The 21,922-nt window shown below is 38.8% G+C and overlaps 1 protein-coding gene across 1 annotated transcript in view; it reads right to left on the reverse strand.

Moving 5' to 3' along the window:
• Nucleotides 1-12,477: 12,477 nt before the first annotated feature.
• LOC105924834 (FYVE and coiled-coil domain-containing protein 1) overlaps nt 12,478-21,922 on the reverse strand; it is a 30,835-nt gene continuing 21,390 nt past the window's right edge. Inside the window, exons 15-18 of the mRNA XM_036138352.1 lie at nt 20,191-20,295; nt 18,355-18,565; nt 17,484-17,593; nt 12,478-15,382 (exon numbers count right to left, since the gene is read on the reverse strand). Of these exons, the coding sequence (XP_035994245.1) occupies nt 15,307-15,382; nt 17,484-17,593; nt 18,355-18,565; nt 20,191-20,295 (502 nt within the window). The 3' untranslated portion in view covers nt 12,478-15,306. The remainder of the gene's footprint in view (nt 15,383-17,483; nt 17,594-18,354; nt 18,566-20,190; nt 20,296-21,922) is intronic.

The following is a 21,922-nucleotide window of genomic DNA, read 5'->3' on the forward strand; positions in this document are numbered from 1 at the left end:
TTTCATTATCTTACAATGACTGTGATCTGGCTACCCTTCAGAATGACCGTCACCGCCCTCTTCTTGATGGCGGCCATACTACAACACTGAAAGAAGGTCCGTCTAAGCGGACGTTATCAGTTAATCGGATGGAACAAACTTTAATCTAATTAGCCGATAACTGACTATTATTTACAAATTGATTATTTGTTTGCTTCCCTACTGCCTATGAAGGTTTTTCTTAGTCTTACATTTTTTTGACAAACAGGTACAAAATGGTAATGAAATACCCTTTTACATTTCTGGTAAGTGAATTTACATATTTTCTCCATAGCAAAAACAATAATGAACACGCATTTTCATACAAACATTTACACTTTTCCCATTATCAACTTGACGCACAGCAATGAAAAAAAAAAACAAGTTCAAAACCAACAGATTATCACTTTGTGTGATTTGACGCTGCCTAGCTTGCAATAATTTAATTTTATGCCAATAGACCCTGAGAAAAGCCCCAAAGAGGGATGACTAGAGCAAGCAGTTTGATTACCGTGAATGGTGAAACTGAAAGCATTGAAATAACTGCAAAATATCTGGGGAATGAAAACAAAGCATATATCATCATGAAAACATTTTTCAATTTTCCTCACTGCTCCATTTAATGTCCTGCACAAGGACAGAGACTGCATGGCCTCTGCTGGGCATTTATTCCAAAAATCAATATTTGGCTGATTTTGTTTTAGAATAAGAATTTCTATTTTTCCAAGTTAGACACATATTGGACACAACACCTCTGATCTTTTGAGATGCTATGCGCAGAGGCTGCTTTAACGGTGTTGCCATGGAAACAGCAGCCATCAAGACACTCTTCCAGCCTCTACCTCCACATATAAGAAAGGCTGTAATGAACACCTCTGCCCTCCCCGCTTTCCCCCTCTCCTCGGCTCTTTTACATCTATATATGATTTAAAGCAATGGGGATGGTGGTGGAGGGGGGTGGGATGTGGGTTGTGGGTGGATCAATGTTCAACTGGAAAGAATAAATAAATGTGGCTATCAGGCAAGGACTTGTATAAATAACCATGCGTGCCAGATATTTATATTTTCTTTCTAGAACCCGCTCCTGGCTTTCTCTATGAACATGTTTCTGTTAATGATTTCAGTGCTGGGTCCCTGTTCCAGACCTCCTGAAATTCTTACTCATTCATCATAACATCTCAGCCAAGCGTGGTTGAGATGCTGCAGGGTGGCAAATAAATAAATAACAAAAAGCAGAGAAGCCAAACTCTTCACATGACAAGCGAGAGGCTGATAATAACATCACAATTGTTGCTGATACCTGCAGGAAAAAAAAAAAATCTTAGCATTTCAGCACAAGAGGACAACTTGTGGCTTTTTTTGCTCCATACTTTAAACATTTAATGAAATAGTTCTGCATTGTTACATTACCATTTTTATTTTATATTAACAGAAGCTCTCAGCAGCTTATCCCAGTTACAGCTCACTAAGACTTTTTTAATAGATGGTTGTTTATGGTAAAGGTTGTAATTCTGATGTAATTATTTGATTTACATCCATTTTGTGTAGCTCAAGGTCTTCTTAACGTGGAATCTGCGTCACGAACTAATAAAGAACAAACTAACTGTATTTCACATTAGCTACGTGGTAACATTATGCTACTGTTTTGGTAATAAACAATGTCTTGGTGTGCTTCTTCGATGCAAGAGCTGGGAATATATGGAGCATGCATGAAGCAATACCTTTCCCTGTTATATTACATTTACATAGCATAAAGACATAAATACTACCTGTAAACATTTGTTGGTTTTCATATAAAAAATGGGAATCAAGGCAGTAAAATGCCGCGACCCCATGAGGGATAAAGCGGTTCGGAAAATGGATGGATGGATGGATGGCAGTAAAATGACACTTACTTTGATTTTCATGTTTGGTAAAACAGATAAGATTGCTTCTACATCATTACCACCACTGTGTAATAATTTGGATGCCGACAATTTGATAGACAGCAGCTAAATGAACTTCAAAGCAAGTTCAAAACTTGTCTTAATGGCCAAACCATATTTGTGTTGGGTTGGCTCGCTCTTCCTCTCCTCAGGGGGATTGTGTGAAAAAAATCTCCCAAATCCACTCTGGTCTTAATTCTTTCTACTGAGACCTTCCTCTTCTTCTCACAAACATGAACGCAGTTTGGTTCTTGCGACTCTCAGCCATGTTGAAAGTATACATGAGAGCAACGGAGCTACAATGAATGGCTAACACCGAAGCTAACCACTAAACTAACAGGATACATCAACGCTAAGGTGACCAGATTTCTCTAATTAAAATCAGAGACGTCTCTAATTTTGTGAAGCGGGGGTGATAACGCTGCTGCAGAGTCTCTGTCGGGAGGTTGCTTTGCTTTACCCAGTCTGCAATGGCAAAAGGCCAGGAGGGCACGTAAAGCTCAGCTCTTCTATTATGTTGGGACAGCGGCAGGACCGGTTAAATACCTGTTGTTGCGTTAAACTTTTTTACTCCATCATGATACACTGAAATCTGGGACATTTCCAGGGACAGGTCATCCAAAACGGGGTTTGTCCCCGGAAATCAGGGATGTCTGGTCACCCTAAAAAACACTAGAAGTATGCATGTGCAGCCAGCATGCAGAAACTCAGAAGGAACAAGCATGCACACTGGCGTTACATGTGTGCATCAGAATGATGGCACGTGGGACAACCAATAGATAAGGTGATACCCCTGGAACTCGAGGAGGGTCAGAGGAGTGTGGGAGCAGGACCAACTCTGACAAATCCCTGCTCTTTGGTGCGAACAGCAGTGAATGGTTAGAGTTTTTACAGGTTTGCAGCTCCCACATAGATCAACTTTTTTAACCCCCTTTTTCTGAATACATAATGTATTAACTACTTTCAGGATGAAAGGATGATTTTACCCGGTATAACAAAAGTGGTTCTGAACTGGATTACCAACTATTGCTTTAAGACATGTTTTGAACTTGTTCTGAAGTTAATTTATCTGCTCAAGTAAGATATCAGAATGTCTGGTTTTCTGGTGCTCAGGAAATAAAACATAATGAGAAATCTTGGAAGGAGAACCTTGAGGGGTTTCATAAGTAAATGAAAAAAATAAGAATGAGACTGGAGCAAGTACAGCAGGAACGAGAGTCAGGTAGGAAGCAACTCAGCTAATGCTAATCAGTGCAATTTAGTATAAAATGACCAGATATCTCAAATGAAAAATGGAGACATCTCTCGGCTATTTTGTCAATGGAATGGGGGGGTTTGTGGGTATGCCTTGTTCTCTTGGGTTGGGGGTGTTTCAGTCTGCAGCACTGCGGGTGGGCTTGGATGCTTGGCAACTTTTTTGTGAAAAAATTCTTTGGGGGGGAGAGAGCGAGAGAGAGAGAGAGAAAGAGAGAAATCATAACAATCCACGTAACTAAATAGACGTAGTCATAAAATGCAGTATTGAAATGTAAAATATGTTGTACTGAATTAGAAAAAAAAGATGACAAAGGTAAGCCTTTTATTAATTGTTGAACTGACGTGAAACGGAAAAGGTAAACAAAGTAAATTGGAAAGTTAAGTAAATCACAGTAATATGATTGCAATGTATTTCTAATACAGAAATGTCTAAATCCTTTAACAAAAAATAATTATTCAATAAATAAATAAATTGGCAGAGAGCTAAATGGTAGACCCAAAGTTACTTCTTGCCCAAAACAGATAAAACACAGTCCAGATGGAGATGGTCAGAGAGCAGAATGGATCAGAGACCGGTCACCCACTTCGATAATCCTGCATTTATGGATGACTAAAATTCTAGAGAACGTCATCTATACAATGACAAAACAGATGCCTTTCTCAGATTTATTCTACCCCTCACAATTATAGGGACTGGATAATAATAATAATAATAATAATAATAATAATAACAATAATAATAATAATAATACATTTTATTTCAAGTGCCTTTCAAAACACTCAAGGACACTGTACAAGTAGAACAAAAGAAGCAACATCGTCATGATTAAAAGAAACACAATTACAAACAACAGAAAATCATAGTGAGCAATCTTTAACAGGTGGGTTTTGAGTTTTGACTTGAACAAAGATGGAGACTCAGTGTTGTGGATATCTGGAGTGAGTAAATTCCAAAGTGTGGGAGCAGAGCGAGAAATAGCTCTGCTCCCCATGGTGCTGAGGCGGGCAGGAGGAACAACGAGGTGAGTGGAAGAGGAAGATCTCAGTATGCGAGAGGGAGTTGGGATTTGGAGTAGATCAAAAAGCAGGAGAATTTTGAACTGGATTCTGAACTTCACAGGGAGCCAGTGGAGCTGCTGTAGGACTGGGGTGATATGATGGAAAGAGGGGGTTCTGGAAATAATGCGAGCTGCTGAGTTCTGCACCACCTGAAGCTTGTGAAGGGATTTTTTGAGGAAGACAAAAAAAGAAGAGAGTTGCAGTAATCGATGCGGGAGGTGACAAGGCTATGGACAAGAGCAGAGGTGGAACCAGGGTAGAGAGCGGGGCAAAGGTGATTGATATTGATGGACGTAAGTAGAATGAGTAACACTATTAATGTGAGAGGAGAAGGACAGAGTGCTATCAAGAATGACACCCAGACTCTTGACCTGAGGTGAGGGGGAGATTATGGAATCATCCAGTGAAAGGGAGAAATTGTCAGTTTTGGATAATGTATATTTGGTTCCTCCTAGGAGGATCTATTTTATCATTGTTCAGTTTAAGAAAGTTGGATTTTATCTCAGTTAAGTAGGAGGTTAGGGAAGGAGGTGAGAGAGAATAATTTGGCTTACAGGAAAGATAGAGCTGGGTGTCACCTGCATAGCAGTGAAATTTAATGTTGAATTTCCTGAAGATATTACAAAGGGGAAGAATGGAAATGATAAAGAGTAGGCATCCCAGGACTTAGCCTTGGGGAACACCAGTTGTAACTGGAGAAGAATTGGAACGATAGGATTTAATATGAACAAACTCGGTGTGGCCATATATCTGCAATGCCAATTATAGATAATCTATGGAGGAGTGTAGAGTGAGAAATTGTGTCAAGTACACAACAAAAAATATATATGGATTTTAAATCCATATATAAAATAAAATAAAATACTAATAATACTATTAAAATAAAAATACTAAAATACTATTACACACAAAAAAAACCAGGAAAACAGATATACTTTCTAAACAGTATATTTATGTTGCTTATGATTATTTCTTAAGATCTATTTTGTGTACATTACATTTTGACAGTTTGGTATTATGTTGCCATACTTTATTACTTATATAGTTATAATTGTCCAATAATAATAACTACTATTGTTTTGACTAAACAAAAAGCTGAGGCTTGTCGCAAGATAGAAACAAGTTGCTGGAATTGAATTTTACACATTAGCATAGACCTTTAGGTCAGCCAAGAATATGGGGTTCTTTTTGCAATGTGGAACTGCAGTGTGACGTTCAGGATAGGCTTTAAACAGTTTCATTTTGTGGCCCACTTCCAGCCCAACTTATTCCAGTTAGTACATGGGGGAAATCAGAGAGGAAAGGGCAAAGCTTATTGTTTTGTGCACAAGCTAGCATTGACAAAGAAGCTATGACTCATTTACCTGTGCAGAGTTAGTGTGTATGAAATGTAATCCCAGCTAGGGTAAGAGCAGCAGAAATTATTAAATCAACATTTAAATATTACTGTAAAAAAATGTCTGAAATTATGAAGGTTTCCTTTGTTGCTATTTATACATAATGCATTTGTAAATGTGTCCTGTGTAAATTCAAGTGCAAGCCAACAGGGGGCACAAAGCAGTTGCACAGTGTGCCTACACCTTTGGCCAGCTCTGAATGTAACCATGGAATATTATAATTTGGAAATCATCTGACCCACCTCACTGACACAGGTGAACATCCAGGGAACTGATGCTGAGATAGTGGACTCTTATAAAGACCTGGGTGTTCACCTGAACAATAAACTGGACCGGAGTCACAACACTTATCCTCTTTACAGGAAGGGTCAGAGCAGACTCTACCTGCTGAGGAGACTGAGGCCTTTTGAAGTGCAGTCGGCACTTCTGAAGCCTTTCTTTAACTCTGTGGTGGCATCAGCCATCTTCTACGGTGTGGTTTGTTGGAGCAGCAGCTCATTTGTAGCTGAGAGGAAGCAGCTGGATAAACTCATTATGAGGGCCAGCTCTGTCCTGAGATGCCCTTTTTTCTCTCCACTGTTTTTCACTGCTTGAATATTTCATCTTTTTTTTTTTTTTTTACTTGAGCCATATGACAAATAATTGTGCAATATGTACTCTGCCATTTATTATTTTTTCTTTTATTTTTGCCGTTTGTGATAAAGCTTGTCTTCTGCTGCTTTGGAACTACACTTATATACTCACCTGTACACTGTGACTTTCTCCTGCATTGTCTACATTTAAATTGTTTACTTTTAAATCACTGCTGCACCATATACTGTAATTTAATTTTACTGCAATTTACAAGCTGTATGCAACAAAATTTCGTTCTGTACGCACTCTGTGCATACAAAATGACAAATAAAGTTGTCTAAGTCTAAGTCTAACTTTAGATTAGATTAGCTAGTTTTTTTTTTTCCTGACTGCTATAAACTGTGTGTAACTCTGTCTGTGTCTGTTCGTCCTGCAATTGGAGGGTTGCCAGTTCGATCTCCCACTCTGACCGTCTCAGTCGTTGTGTCATTGGGTAAGACACTTCATCTGAATTGCCTGCTGGCGGTGGTCAGAGAGCCCGGTGGCACTGTTGTAGTCTGTCCCGTCTGCCCCAGGGCAGCTGTGGCTATGAACATAGCTCACCACCGTCATGGTGTGAATGTGTGTGCATGAATGGATGAATGACTGACTGTAGTGTAAAGCGCTTTGGGGTCATCCGACTAGTACAAGCCATTTACCATTTATCACTGTCCTGCCTGAATTTACCCATTGTGGGAGAATAAAGGATTTCTTATCCTATCTTAAAATGTCTGATGGACTTGCAGCATGTGATGGAGGGTTTGAAAGCAGAGAAACAGTTTGGATGAAACTGTGTTTGACAGGAGCAAACTGTCAAGAGAGGAGCCAAGTCGACCTGCTATTACCACAACACGGGGCCGGAATGGCTGAGGAGACAAATTGTTCCGCAAAGAAACCAACACACACACACACACACACACACATCCAAACAAGTGAACAGATGGAGGCACACAGAAACGCAGACATACACATTCACAAGCATGACTGTATGGATTACCTCCCATGCATACAGACATGCACCAAATGCAGGTTCACATCAGCGTCGTATGCACACGAAGAGACTCACTCAGGTCCATCTTTATTCAGTTATGATAATAACGTGTCAGGCAGGAACAGATTATGTTAAGGTGTCTGAGGGAATGGCTTTCAAAGAGCAGGAAAGCCCTTGAAGAAGGGAGGACACTGGGACGTCTCAGACCCTACAGTGATGTGCAGATGTGTACCATAAAGAGTTTATAATTTAAAAAGAAAATTTGCAGATTAAATCTTTTAATCTGTTCTCGTTTATGAGGCTACTCAGGTGCTATAGGCTTCATGCTTGAATTCTGTAAAACTAAACTGTAAATAGATTTAGGGTAATAAAAATCACCTAAAACAAACTGCAAAATTCTGAAGATTTTGATTGGCTGTGAGTGAACAAAGGTCCAGTTGTACAACCCTTGTTTTTGAGAACTTGGTGGAGTCGACCAGGATCTGGAACGTTTGACCAGGATGATTGGACTACATTATCACAATTCATCTGCAGTTATTCCTCAGGGACCGCATGTTTTCTATTGAATTAAGCTCTGGGAAAATTGGGCTGGCAACTCCATGATGTCAATCTTGTTGGTATGGAACAAAGATGCTGCTCACTTACTGGGGTTTGTGGTGTCATTGTGCCGTTTAAACACCTGTGTGAGGATATCTCCTCTACTGCACAAGGTCTCAAGACCTCTTGGAAAGGTTTTATGTATTCAAACTGATATATGAACCTTGGTATGTAATAAATATGCCTGTTACTGTAGTATGAGAACATTAAAGTGTAATGGTGCCCGAGCCACCAGGCTTCACGGTCTACCGTGACTTGAACTCAATGTTTGGGGGGGGGGGGGGGGGGGGGGGGGGGGGGGTTGTCTGACAAGCTGTCTACTGGCCCCAGAATAAATAAAGAACAAAGAGAGAAAAGAGAAAAATGTTTCTTTTGTCAGTCCATAAAACTTTGCCCCATTTATCTTCAGGTAAGTCGATGTGTTTTCGGCAGATTTTTGTTTAACAACCTATCATCTTCTACACTTCTTTGTTCTCACCTCCACAAGCAGCTTTTTAATTAAAGTATTTTTCTTCTTAACGTCTGGAACCATCAATTTTACCCTGATTTTCAGAGATGAACACATAACATAATCTGCTACCTTTCTAATTAAGTAAAGGTCACTTGTTGGGCACGTGTTTTCTCTCAGAATAAGTCAACCTCATTTCCTCCACACTGCTAGTATTTTGAACACACCACTTTCGATTAATCATTCAATTACATAGAATCAGCAACATCCACCTGCAAACTGCTGGTTTTCTATTACTTTACTACACCTTGTAGTAAATTACTTGCCATGTAGAAGTATAAATATAGCTTATGAACTGTCTGGATATAATCATGTTCCAGTAATGAGAAAAACTTAGAACAGTGAAAGGTGAGCCAACAGTGGTTCTTCAAGTTGTGATTGGGATCCCACTTAATTTTGCCCGTCAACAAGTGTGGGATCTTGTGCCCTTTTTGGAAACTAAATTAATAGTACCAAATGGTTACCACTTTACAATAAGGCTCCCCTTATAAATAGCTAATAAATAGTTTCTAGATCTAATCTACAAACACTTTATAACTCAATTATAAGGTTTATAGGCATTAAGGGCGAGCAAGAGACAATAATGACCATTTGTGCTTAAAAGGTAGTACCTTGGTCTAAAATGGTTAACATAAGCAAATCTAGATGAAAATATAAAGTTGATATTTAATCCAATTAAATTTTATTTATATAGCGCCAATTCATGAAACATGTCATCTCAAGGCACTTTACAAAGTCAAATTCAATCATATGCAGTGTATATATAGTATTTAGGCTCACTATTTGGCAGGAAAACAGACAGTTGTAATACATAAGCACTTATTAATGAGTTATAAATGAGTGTTTCTAGATTAATTAAACATCTATAAACTACAATATTTATTAGTCATCTATAAGGGGGGCCTTAATGTAAAGTGGTATTACTAAAGGCAAAACATTGACTGTTCATGTTGTTTTTGTTATCTGTCAATCCATCATTTATACCTTATGAACCATATGGACCCAGCCCTTTCTTTCTGTAAGGAAACAGTGCTTGTTGTCAATATAACACTGTTTAACTGATATGCTGGTAATACCTGGACACATTTTCATTATTTTAAGTTTCAATCAATGATGGCAAACAGCAGGGGTCACTGTTAACCTGAGCATTCTCTTAAACTAAACGTTTCATCAACGTTTGCTGGACAGAATAGTGCTTTAGAAATAGATTTTTGTAAAAGTAAAAGTAAAAATACCTTAACGTTCAGGTTCACGTCTAGAAATCCGTAATCAAATACATTTTAATTTAAATGAAAGTAAACGCTAACCCTAAGAAATCCTAATTCAGTATATGACCATTTAGATATTTTCTGTTTACCCAAACAATGTATTTCTTGTTTGCACCTGTTTGTCATGCATCAGGTTCAACTGTTCCATGTTTGCATTAAATATTGAGAAGCATTTTATCGCCCTATCAAGTGCAAAGCCTTAAATGCTCATTACTTCACAGAGGATTGCTTAAAACCATCCATGAGCAGAATAAAACTGAAAGCATGCTACTGTCAATAACAACATATAAAAACACTTACAGGTGGTTAAAAAGGAGACCTTGTCATATGCGCAGCATATATACATGTGCATGAATGCATCTCTTATCTGTGAACATTTCCACGTGTGAATGTCTCCAACTGTGATCGGAATACATTTATATGCTTTTAAACATTACAATGCAGTTCATGCACACACACACAGACACACAATTTTATTACCTAACAGGTTCATGCATGTGCAAAGCGATGGTACAAATCACAGATTCGGTGAAGACAGCAGCCAAGAGGAGAGAAAATGTGGAGGGGGAATGGGGGTGGGGGTCAGGGAGAGGCGGATGTGACATGATTTACAATGATATCATTAACCTTGAGAAACAGAGAGGCCTCTTTGACACAAACACAGTCTTTCTGACAGAGTGCTACCGTCTACACGTCGACACAGACCCAATATGCACTTGAATGCTGGGAAAAATAACATGTCGAGCAGGCACAAACCTATTTAGTGACTCTTCCAACAACACAGAGTAAATTGTGCCACGCAGGACCGAGCTAACAGATTTAAAATTTGATTAATCAAACTGCTTTCACAAGGTCTTATGCAATGTATTCTGCTGCGTCTAAAACACCTTTTGACGTGGGTCTAAATGTGAAAAAATGAACGGCATTTCATGAAACATCAGGTCCTGTTACATCTATGAGGTATGCGCATCGTTTATGACGCATTGTTTTTTTTGCAGTATTTTTTGTCAGTATTTATTGAGATTAAAGCTGTACTCACTAGCTGAGTAAGCCATTTTTGACATCATTACAGTGCCCAATGAGTCGACCTCATTCAGAAAAGGAGTTTGACTGCCCTTCTGTTGGACCCATTTAAAACATTAGCCATGCTGATTTGAGTGAATCTGCGTCAGCACAGATGGAGTGTCTGCGTTGTGTTGCATGAGATTAAGGAAAGGCTTTACCCACGGTTGTACAGCTTGGATTTTTCCTGGCCACTTCCAGTTTCTGGGACTCTTTGAGGTGTTCATATACACATGAACTAGTTAAAACACATACTAATATAACGTGACATGTACTAGTTAAAAATGTTTAAAGGAGAAATAAGTAATAATGACAACTAGTGTTTCAAATCAGAATAACACACAAAACGGATAGCGTACCCCCCGTTTTAGAGAATGGCAGGTTGCCAAGCCCTGAGAGACAAGGACGTAGCGCAGCTAAATTCAAGATGACAAGTGAAGAAGAAAAAAAACGAGTCACCAATATTAATCTTTGTTTAACCCTTTGTTTGGCCTTTCTGAAGGATGCCGAGGCTTCTTAAGTATTGTTGAGACAATTTCCGGTCTGCTTCTCTTACTGGCTTCCATGTTTGCGGGCTACTCCTCTTTTGCCAGCATAAAATACCAAATGCTATGCTCTTTTTTTGGCAACCCTGGAAAATCTCATACGATTGGCTCAGGAAACAGGAAGCAAACATGGGCTAAACACTGCACTGAAGTGGTTCTGCACTGTACCTCTAAAGGTGCGTTCAGACTGGACGCTATTTGAGCGTCAAAAAAGGCGTCCAACGCCTCAACTTGGACGTTTGTACAGAGAATCGGCAAAGAGTGGACAGACAGGTATGACACGCGTTGGGAGGAGCTACCCTGTTCTTTTCCTCAAACTCAGAGAAATATTTATTACGGCTCTCTTTATTTCAAAGTTTTGATAATTTACCCGAGATCCCATCTTCCTCGCTAATCCTTCTCCAGGTAAGGTCCTTTACTGTCTCTGTAGCGATAGCTTGACTAATCATAGATAACAGGATGGGCAAAAACAGCGATGATGAGTTTGTCCTCCATTGTTGACGTCCTGGCTTTTCACAGTCCTTCCGTCCTATTAGAAAATCTGCCACCGCGTCACATAGCGGGGTCTCTGATTGGTTGACACTCCGCGTCCAGCTGCAAAAGTTCAGATTTGTCAACTCTATTTTGAGTTTTGGATGCTTTGGACACTCAGACACTTGAAATGTAAAAACAAGCTACTCCTGATGCTCAAAACGCACCGCAGGACCTCTCGATGCTTCTAAAGGCGAGTCCACCATAGACTTTGAATGTAAACCAGATTAACGCCATTAGTGTGAACCGGCCATAAGATTCAAAGAAGAGAAAAAAAATTGTCCAAGTCATTGTTGCTTGAGAGGACAGATTGTTTATAGGGAATGTTACTTTCATCATGGGTGACAAATAAGAATGATTTTGGTCAATTGTACAGTAAATTTCCTACTTATTTCTCCTTTAACAAATACAAATAATCACAAACATTAGCTGTTTGTAAGCAGAACAACAAAAAAAAACCCTGTATAAACCTTTCCACCACAAGGGTGCTTGATTCTTCAAAGATTAGCATGCACTTTCATAAACTCACTGGGGACATATCTGGCACATCAGGGAGCAGTCTTTAATGTTGAATTGTGCATTTAGAAGTAGGGTTTTTAACTAATTGCTTTGGTTCTTTCTTTCTTTTTAAACAGTGGACGACAACAGGGTGAAATAAGGCAAAGATTAATGTTTGTCTCAGGCAAGAATGATGAGCAGAAGAAACATTTTTTCCCACAAATCCTATTTATTAAACAAAAACCTTAAACATTTCTGATACAAATGTGGTTTTTGTAAATGATGTATTAAGAAAACACAAACATTTGCAAGTAGAATCAGAAATTTAAAGCTCTTATGTCAGAAAACGCAGTAGAAGACATCAACAAAACTACATTCACAAGTCAAACTGAAGATAAAAACATATTAATCTACTGGCACTGGCGTTCAGCCCTTTTAAAAGTGCATTATACAGCAGTCCTTCTGTAACCTCTTTAAATAGAAATTCCCATTTAACATGAGTAAAATATAAAATGTCTTCGGGATATTTGGCAACACATATCTGTCAGTTAAAACACGATGTTTGCATGTTTTCTTAAACGTTTACTTTTTCACAATATTAAATGGGTTTCAATCAATTGGAGGAACTTTGTAAATGTTCTGTTCTTCAACAGTGCGTCAGTAACCTAAACAATAAATATCTACCTCACAGGTCTACCCTGGGATATTAGAGTAGAAAGACAACATAGATCCCCACTGTCAGTATTTCGGAGAAAGACTACTTTCATTTCACACGGTAGGCTACAATACACTCACACTTCATAATAGCAACTAATTTCAAAGTAAAATCATTTAAAAACAAACATTTCTATCTATAAAACCTTTGCGTTAAGATAAAAATGCAGAATTTGATTTTTTAGATCATCCTTCTTTAAGTGTCTCTTGAGAAATAAAACCATTTATGCATTTTTAGTCAAACAGCTGGAAGGGATGTTTCAAGCGAAGTTCCAAGAAAAACACAAAATATATTTCAAACAATGAAACTTTCACATAACTACACTCCCGCCTTGTGAATGCATATTTGTAGTGTTAGCTAGCAACGGAACCAGGGCTCTCAGCAAATGTCCTTTAAAGAGAACTATGGATATAAAACCAAAATGTTTGGTCTTTTGAATTTAGTTTCTGTTTTCCTGTACCTGAAAATCAACTTCCTGAAAATATTAGATGTGCAAACATTTTACTTCCTTCAAATCCAGTCTGAAAACATTAACTATTGCTGCAAAAATAAAGCCAAAAGCTTATCTTCATCAGTTATTTCATTAGTTTGTGGCCGTTCAGTTGTTTGTATTTTTTTGTTTTGCTGCTATTATGTAAGGCCAACATTTCTAGCTTATTGAACTTGCCTGCAAAGTACTTAAAATGCTCTTGAATGGGGCTATAGAAATAAACTTATGTTTCATCACAAATGCATTTTCACAAGTCTATCTTTTCCAAATTAAGAAGGCTATAGGGCAATAATTAAGCACATGTGCAGATTAAAATGGGATTTTGTTAGATTGGATGTTTCAGAATCATTAAAGACCTAAAGCTCGATTCCAACAGCCATTTAAAGAGACTAATAGAGGAAATGTTAATGAGGTTTTACATCTTTTCAAATAACACAGTCGAAGCAACAGACTTTTGCTTATCTGACACTATTTACTTCAATTGAGTAACAAACTTGACCTTCCTTTTTCAGTCATGCGAACCGTCACTTCTTCCCATCTCATAAAACGATGCTAAACATTCTGCTACATATTTCTACAGTAATGATATTCATTGGATGTGTTTTAAACAGGGTTTGAACAACATTTTAAGACATTGCACACTTATTTAAATGTTAGACATATGTGAATTACCAAACACCCTGGTTAACACCCTGGTTAACTTACCAATAGTTTTTTTTTTTTTTTTTTTTTTTTTAAATCAAACTTCTTAAAAACTTAAGTCAAGTAAACATAACTTTATCCACTTGAACTGGTAATCTTTTAGCTCTGGCTTGTGACTCCAGTCCTTGTTACTTAGGTTCAGTGCCTTTGAGCAAATTACACGGCAACGGTCAGAATATTTATCTTGAAACAATTTAGTGACCTAACGAAGTTCCTGTTTTCAAGCCAAACCTTGATAAACATGCATCGCTTCATAATAAGAGAGTAGCTAGAAGATGATTACCAACAACATTTTGTTTTTGCTTTCCCCAAAAGGAATCCAGTAAGCCACTTTTGGCGGAGTAAAGGCTAGAGTATAGTTTGATCAATGTGTAATAGTACCTCAATTGCTCAGCCAGTTACTGTTCAAGACACAGAACCAAAAAATAATTTCCAAAATAAAAATAAAAAGTTTAAAAACAAAAACATTTCATAAAAAAGCAACGAATGAACAAATCTATAAATGTCCTGAATAAACGAAATGTAAGATCTTGTACAGAGAATCTGGGTTTAATTTAAGACCTTTTAAAGAATGCGCATAAACCCAAGTTAAATTTGATAGTAACAGATTGATTTAGTCCTGTTTTCTTTCACAAAAAACAAGATAACTGTAACAAAACTACAAGTACTGTGGCAGAGGAATGCAACGCTATAAAACCCAGCTGTCGATGTGTAGAGATCTTATTTCGCTTTTCATTTAACTTCTTCTATGATACGAATTGAATAAAAAAAACAACAACATGGTCTCGGGATAAACTAAACGGCAGTTTTACTTCTGCAAAGCCCCCTACAGAAATCCTCCATGCTACATTTAAACCAGCCTCAGCAACACACCGTGCACACTGGCGTTCTGCAGAGCAGCACTGTTTTCGCGAGTTGTTTGCAGCTTTTGTTCTTCTTTGATAAGACCTCGCCTGACGTACAACACCTCGTGTGCAAAACCGAGAGAGACACTTTTTAAATGCCACAACCTTTTCGCCGAGGCTGCTCTGCTGCAGACGAGTCAGACCATTTTACCTGGGAGACGATCCGCGCGAACGGAAACATCTTGACACGGAAAGTCAGATCTCCACCTGTTCTGCTTTGTCCGGTTCAGAGAAGGCCAGCTCCATCGCAGGCCACGGGCTTGTCAAGACTCAGATGATACAGCACTTTCTTTGAAATGAACCTAATTAACAAAAGGGATGTTTATGTTGGGGAGTGAACAGGAAGGGGGTGAATACATTGGCTACAGGGCAGTTCGCCTCTTCGTCATTTTGTACCCCAATTTCCTACTGATGTGTTGCCATTTCGTCCCCTTCTACAACTGTTTCCTAACCGAAAACAAACATTTCTACCACGTTTCACACTGGTACTTAAAAAAAAAGGCTGTAAAAAAGTATTTGCTCCCTTAAAAATGACTTCTGTTCTTGCTGTTATTTTATACTTGAATGTTTCAGATCATTACACATTTTAGTCTCTGAATGATAAACAGAGCAGATATAAAATGCGGTTTTCAAATGATTATACAATTTTTAAGGGGAAAATTGCAATCCAAACCCCAACTCCTCCATGTCAGGTTATAAATTAATTGGGATTGGTTGAATCCCTGGCTTGACTTTCACCAGACGCATCAGACCTGATTACTTGCACACATGTAGAACCAGGAAATCACTTAAATGGAGCCCGTCAACACATCATGCCCTGAAGAGTTCAAGAACAAATGAGAAAATCATCAATGACATCTATGAGCTTGGAAAGAGTTATGAAGCTATTTCAAAGGCTTTGGGATGCCAATGACCCATAGTGTAAGTTGGACCAAGCTAAAGAGAGTGCATAACTGTGTGGTATGGCAGCTGCACAGTCCAGGAGAGGAAGGACTTAGCATGCAGAACGAGTCCAAAGAAGGGTCAGACGCATCTCCACTGATCCCACCCACCCAGGCAATGCGCTGTTTGCCCCTCTCCCATCAGGTAAACGCTTTAGAAGCCTCAAAGCCAAAACAACTAAACTTAGAAACAGCTTCTATCCAAGAGCTGTGAGGGCAATCGCCCCCTGATGGGTGACTGCAGTCAAACACTTTTAAATCACCCCACTGTTACTAACACCTTCAAACGTTACAATCACCTTAATTTTACTACCTACTGCACACTATTATCTCAGAATATCTAAATGCACATTTCTGTAAATGAAGCCTCAATCATCATTGTTCAATAAGCACCGTACTACCTCATTGGCTTTATCTGTGACTTTCCTGAACTCTAAAAAAAATAAAAAAATAACCACTGTTCATTGCATGTTTGTTTTGTCAGTTCTTTTTTTTTTTTTTTTCCTTTGGCTAATCCGGTTCACATTACACATAATCAAGGCAAAGAGAAATTTCTCCGCGGTGACAAATAAAAATATTCTATTCTATTCTTTGATGGAACCATGGATTCTTCTCGCTACCATAAAAACCTGAAGAAGAACGTCCTGCATTCAGTTTGTGACTTTAAGCTAAAGCACACTTGGCTTCTGCAGCAAGAGAATGATCCAAAGCACACCTCCATGTCTGCCTCTGAAAGGCTTAAAACTAAAACAAACACAATAATAACAATAATAACTAAATAAGGGTTTTCAAGTGGCCTAGTTGAAATCCACAAGTCTCAATCCGATTGAGACACAGTGGCATGACCTTAAACCAGCTGTTCATGCACAAAAACCCTGTGATGTGGCTGAATCAAAAATATTCAGCAAAGAACAGTTTCTCCACAGTGACATAAAATATTCACTTTTAGCAAATGCTTAATGCTGCCAAAAGGTGAGAAAACCAGTTGTTAGACTTAAGAGGGAATTAGTTTTCTCAAAGTTTCAGGGCGGTTTGGATAGCTTTTTACCTTAAAAAATTACATCATTGTTTAAAAACTGCATGTTGTATTTAATGTGGCTCTCTTTGAATTATCTCAATTTTAGTCTAAAGATCTGAAACATTTAAGTAAAAAAATAGATTTTTTTTTTTTACATCACTGTACTTGTTTCTCTGGGTTGGTCAATTTTAACATGTTAAATTGGGTGCATTTGTTGTAAATAGTAGGCGAAAATGGGAGAAGAAAATCACATAAAACATCAAATTCTGGTAAAAAGCATCCATTAGCTCTGTAGAAACCGACTAGGAGATGGGGTCAAAGATGGCACTATTTTGAATCCAAAAAAGCCAGGAGCCAAATAAACAAGATTCTTAAAAGCATGAATAGTGAAGAGGTGAACTGACCAGCAGCAGAAGAAGTTACTAAGACTAAGGAGGGACTGACCTGGAGAAAGAGTTGTCAAAGATTAGTGTGTATTCTCCTTGGTTTCTGACTTTTAGCTCCCCCTGCATCGTCTCTTTGTGAGAATTACAGCGAGTCAGAGGAATTAAAACCTACAGAAGAGAGAATGAATTCATTTGATATACACAGAAGTTGACATATTTTAAGTTTTAAAAGAATCAACATCAGAGTTAAAGGCGACACAGTTTTTGCAGCCCTGCTTTGCTGAGAATTGTTGGATCCTGCAGCTGTATGAGTGAAAGTAAAACACCTCATTGGCGGCAGATCTGTTCACCAACTTATTGCAGATACACACTGAACTTCCTGTGACCTAAAGGCAGATGGTAACGGAGCGACGAATCATCTTTCTCATTGTAACGCAGATGACCATTTCCACGCGGGGCTTGAAATACTTTAATGCTGCTGCAGTCATTGCACTTCACAGCTGACATTTTTGCTTTGTTTAAACCTGCAACAACTGCCATTGCTTTACCATCTGGAGTCAGCGAAAAGAGATTAACATATTTTCACTGTTAGCAAACAGTTGCTGCAGCTACCCTGGAGCAACATAATCATTCAGGGCCATATTTTGGTCTCATTTGGAACCGCTGACGGATGCGGCCGGCATGTTTTCTGTTATGGTGCCAAACGAGCGTGCCGAGAGGGAAACAGAACGATAAAAGTTATGTCTGCACCACTAAGAGCATACAAATTTCAGCTTATGAAAACGTTTTGAAAGAAATACATCGTTATTTATATATTTAATTATATTCCTGGCAGTCAGTCTTTGTGCCCAGACATGGTGGAAATTTAGATTTGGATTTGGATGAGAAATAAACACATGGGCCGTTGATACCCATCCTTGGCGTCTTACCTTGGCCTGCTCCAGTGGAGTCTCAGCGCTCTCCCTGTAGACCACGCTGAAGGCGATGCTCTTTGGTTCGGAGGTGAAGGTCCAGCACACGGTGGGTCCCGGAGACGTCATAGTAATGGGGATGACGCTGTAACAGCTCGACTTGATGAAGAGCTCCCGAGAGCTCTCCCCGAATCCCGAGATGTCGTCCACCGTCAAGCAGACGGAGAGCCTGCAGGTGCAAAGGCGAGCGGTTTTGGAATAACGTCGCAAAGCAGGCGTCAGGAAGAAGTGGCAAGAAAGAGCAAAACATGGGCATAAATAATTGGCAGAACAACCTTTTCCTAGAATTACAGCTGCAAGCGTCTACCGGCTTCGCACATCTAGAGCGGAAATCTTTTTCCCGTTCCTCTTAGCAAAACGCCTCAAGCTCGGCCAAAACGGATGGCGTCTGTGAACATCAGCTTTAAGTCTTGCCACAGATTCTCTGTTGGATTTCTCCAACTTCTCCACAACTATACATCTGACCTATCGGCTGTGTTCTCTACCAAACCTCTGAGCGTTTTACTGAACGGCTGGATTTACATTGAGAATAAATGACGCACAGATGGAGTCTGTTTACTAGTTAGATGCTTTTTTTTTTTTTTTTTTTTTAGAAAAAGGGACGGAGAATGTCCTTTACACTTTACAGACTTCAGAGTATAAATCACAAAAAAACTCTCACGGAACTATACATTAAAGTTTATAGGTGCTAATACAACAAATTGTGGGATCAAAATAAAAGCGGCTTGAGTGTTTGCAAGAAACTTGTATGTGGCTTTGGGATGTGGTGGTTCTGATTCAGTCTAAAGGTCAGTGGTTTTCAGTTCCTCCGTGTACATGAGCGCTATATGGGTGAGTACAATCCAACTGGAAAATAAACTTGTGTCAGAGCAGTTCTCTTAAAATGAATCTAACGCCGGCTATCACAACGTCAATGTCGCAAATACTGCAACTGCAAAGAACTGCTTTGATGCAAAGTTTTGTAGAATATTAGATTTTAAGTGTGATGCATGGGAATTTTACATGCCTTGATATTTTTGCCTTGCTGGGCCGACTCTCCCTGCCTTCAATGCCCACACCGAATAGCAACAGTATCACAATTACAAAGGTTCCTGCTAGCGTCCAGTCCTCATTTCTAATAAGGGAACTTTTATTCTGGACCAATGATTTGCAGTAATACAACTATTATTGTTTAGTATTAAACCCTAGATTAGACTTCAGTAGCTAAGATAAAGGAGCAGGCCACAGAGAGTTTGGAGGTTTTAAATTTAAACCCAAGAACTTCCAAGAACTTCTCATTTTCAGGTCCCAGCAGTACTGGTGTAACACAATACTTTAAAAACACTTTTCCATGTACATGGCACAAGCTACAAATGTGAGGCTTTGGTTTGAAAAGATGTTAAAACCCATTTCCGTTAAGGCGATTGCTTGCAAAGGTCATGAATCAAAAATAGCAGCACAAGTCAGAGTCGAAAAAGTAAATATTAGTTTTAGTGGAAGGATTTAGCACATGGGTCAGTTCTTCCAAAACACATCTCAGATGTTAGATGGTTCTGACTGCAGGATTCTACCTTTTTAAATTTTGTTTACCACAGACTAAACCTGCTGTAACCTTCCAGCAGGAGTAAACAAATATTCTGCACTGGGTTCATAGAACCGAGTTTGGGTTTTCGCTTCCCAATTCCAGAGATAATGTTGAATTAAAGAACACATTTCTGCCACTTCCTCTTAAAGAGAACAACCTTGTGGCACGGTAAATATATTTTACTTCACTCTTGGTTTTCCAGGGTAACTTTCACTTCAAGTGAAACTTACGTTAGTTCCCCAGACTTCAGCAGGCAGATCTCAGCATCCTGTACGGCAGCGCTGATGTCCTCGGCATCCTCTGACGCAACGTCTCCGGCACTGGCATGGTTGGTCCTAAACCAGATTGAAAAATAAACACTTTGTGAGCTCAGTGTGGTTCTAAACTACTACTTCAAAGAATTGAGTGCACACATAATTAAACATCACAATATTGTTTTTATTTTCTATTACTCGTGCAGTTTTGGTTTAGCTTTTTAAATTGCCGTGGGCTGGTCACCGGTATCAAGGCCCCCCCAAGTTTTAAAAGCTTATGATTACAAAACCATTTCAGTTTTCCGATCATTTTGTGTCGTACGACTTAAAAGTCATTTTGATGAGATGCCAGATAAAGTATACTAGTGAACAGAGTTTTCTCCACTTATATAAAACATGACCCAAAGCCCCCCCCTCCCCCACCTGTTGCTACACTCTACCTGTCAGCTGGCTGGAAGATGTGTTACGACATGCTTTCCTCTCCTACCACAAAACTAAAGTAGCGCCACCTATCACTTTTAATGAGATAATGCTGATTAGATTAGATAATGCAGACAGAGGTTGATAAGCTTTGTCTGCATGTCTGTAAACCAGCTGAACAAAGGCTGGCTACCGGTGCATTAACAGCCATATTAACAGCCATACAAACAAACAAATAAATAAATAAGAAAAAATAATAATTTGGTTTTAACGTTAAACCACAGGAGACTGTGGTATGACTAAAACTCAACAGCCATAACATTATGAATGGTTGGATGGCCTATTGTTGAATCAATACATCCCTGACATGTTGCATGGATGCCCGCAGACCTCCGGAGGTCTCTAGCAGTTTATGACACTAAGCCACCAGAACCGGATCCTTTAAGTCCTGGAAACTGGGAGGTAGGGCCTGCTTTGGGCTTCTGGGTCAGACCAAAGAGTATTCATGACACATGATCAGGAAGGTGTCAAAAAAAAGCTTTGAATGCTACAGTTCCCCTTAGTCGTCCCCAAATAAGCACCCAGTTGCCTACTAGCATCAGACTTCTTCCATTCCTCTGCGGTCCAGTTCTGATGCTCACATGTCCACTTTGGAGACTAAGATGTGTTTTGGAAAATAAATACCCAGAAGTTTTGATTGATGGATCGCCTTCAAGTCTCACATCAAGTAGTTGGCAAAAAAAAAAAAAAAGTTAAAACTTGGTTTCATCTTCAGAATAAAGTCTAGTTTTTCTTTTGAGGCTAAAATAAGACTTGAATGTGCCACTTTTATGTCACTGGTGTGACATAAAGAGCGTTAATGTAAGTGAATGCCTTCAAAGTGCGTAAATAGGGTCAACTCCAAGATTCATAATTTTAAAACTTGTCCTTTTAGATTGTATTCTTGAGATGACTGGTCTTCTTTATCAATCAATAGCATTTTCTCAATTTATAAAGCTAGTTTGGGCCGTCTCTTATCTTATTCGAAACCCTGCACCTGGCAAAACAAACATTCATATAATATATTTCTATCTGCTGAGTCAGGGAAAGAAAATATATTCTGCCCCTCATGAAACCAGCTCCAAAAATCTGCTGAAATTGAAGAAATCTGTTTCAGTAAGTGAGCGTAAGCATATTTTACACTTTGCCAACAGTTCAACAATTTGATGCTAATGTTTTGTTGACAGAACCATATTAGGTCATTAGTTATTGTTAACATTTATAAGACTTTGTAATTTTTTTATGTGTA

The sequence above is a fragment of the Fundulus heteroclitus genome, chromosome 6 (genome assembly GCF_011125445.2).
Source record: "Fundulus heteroclitus isolate FHET01 chromosome 6, MU-UCD_Fhet_4.1, whole genome shotgun sequence".
In the NCBI taxonomy this organism is placed as follows: Eukaryota; Metazoa; Chordata; class Actinopteri; order Cyprinodontiformes; family Fundulidae; genus Fundulus; species Fundulus heteroclitus.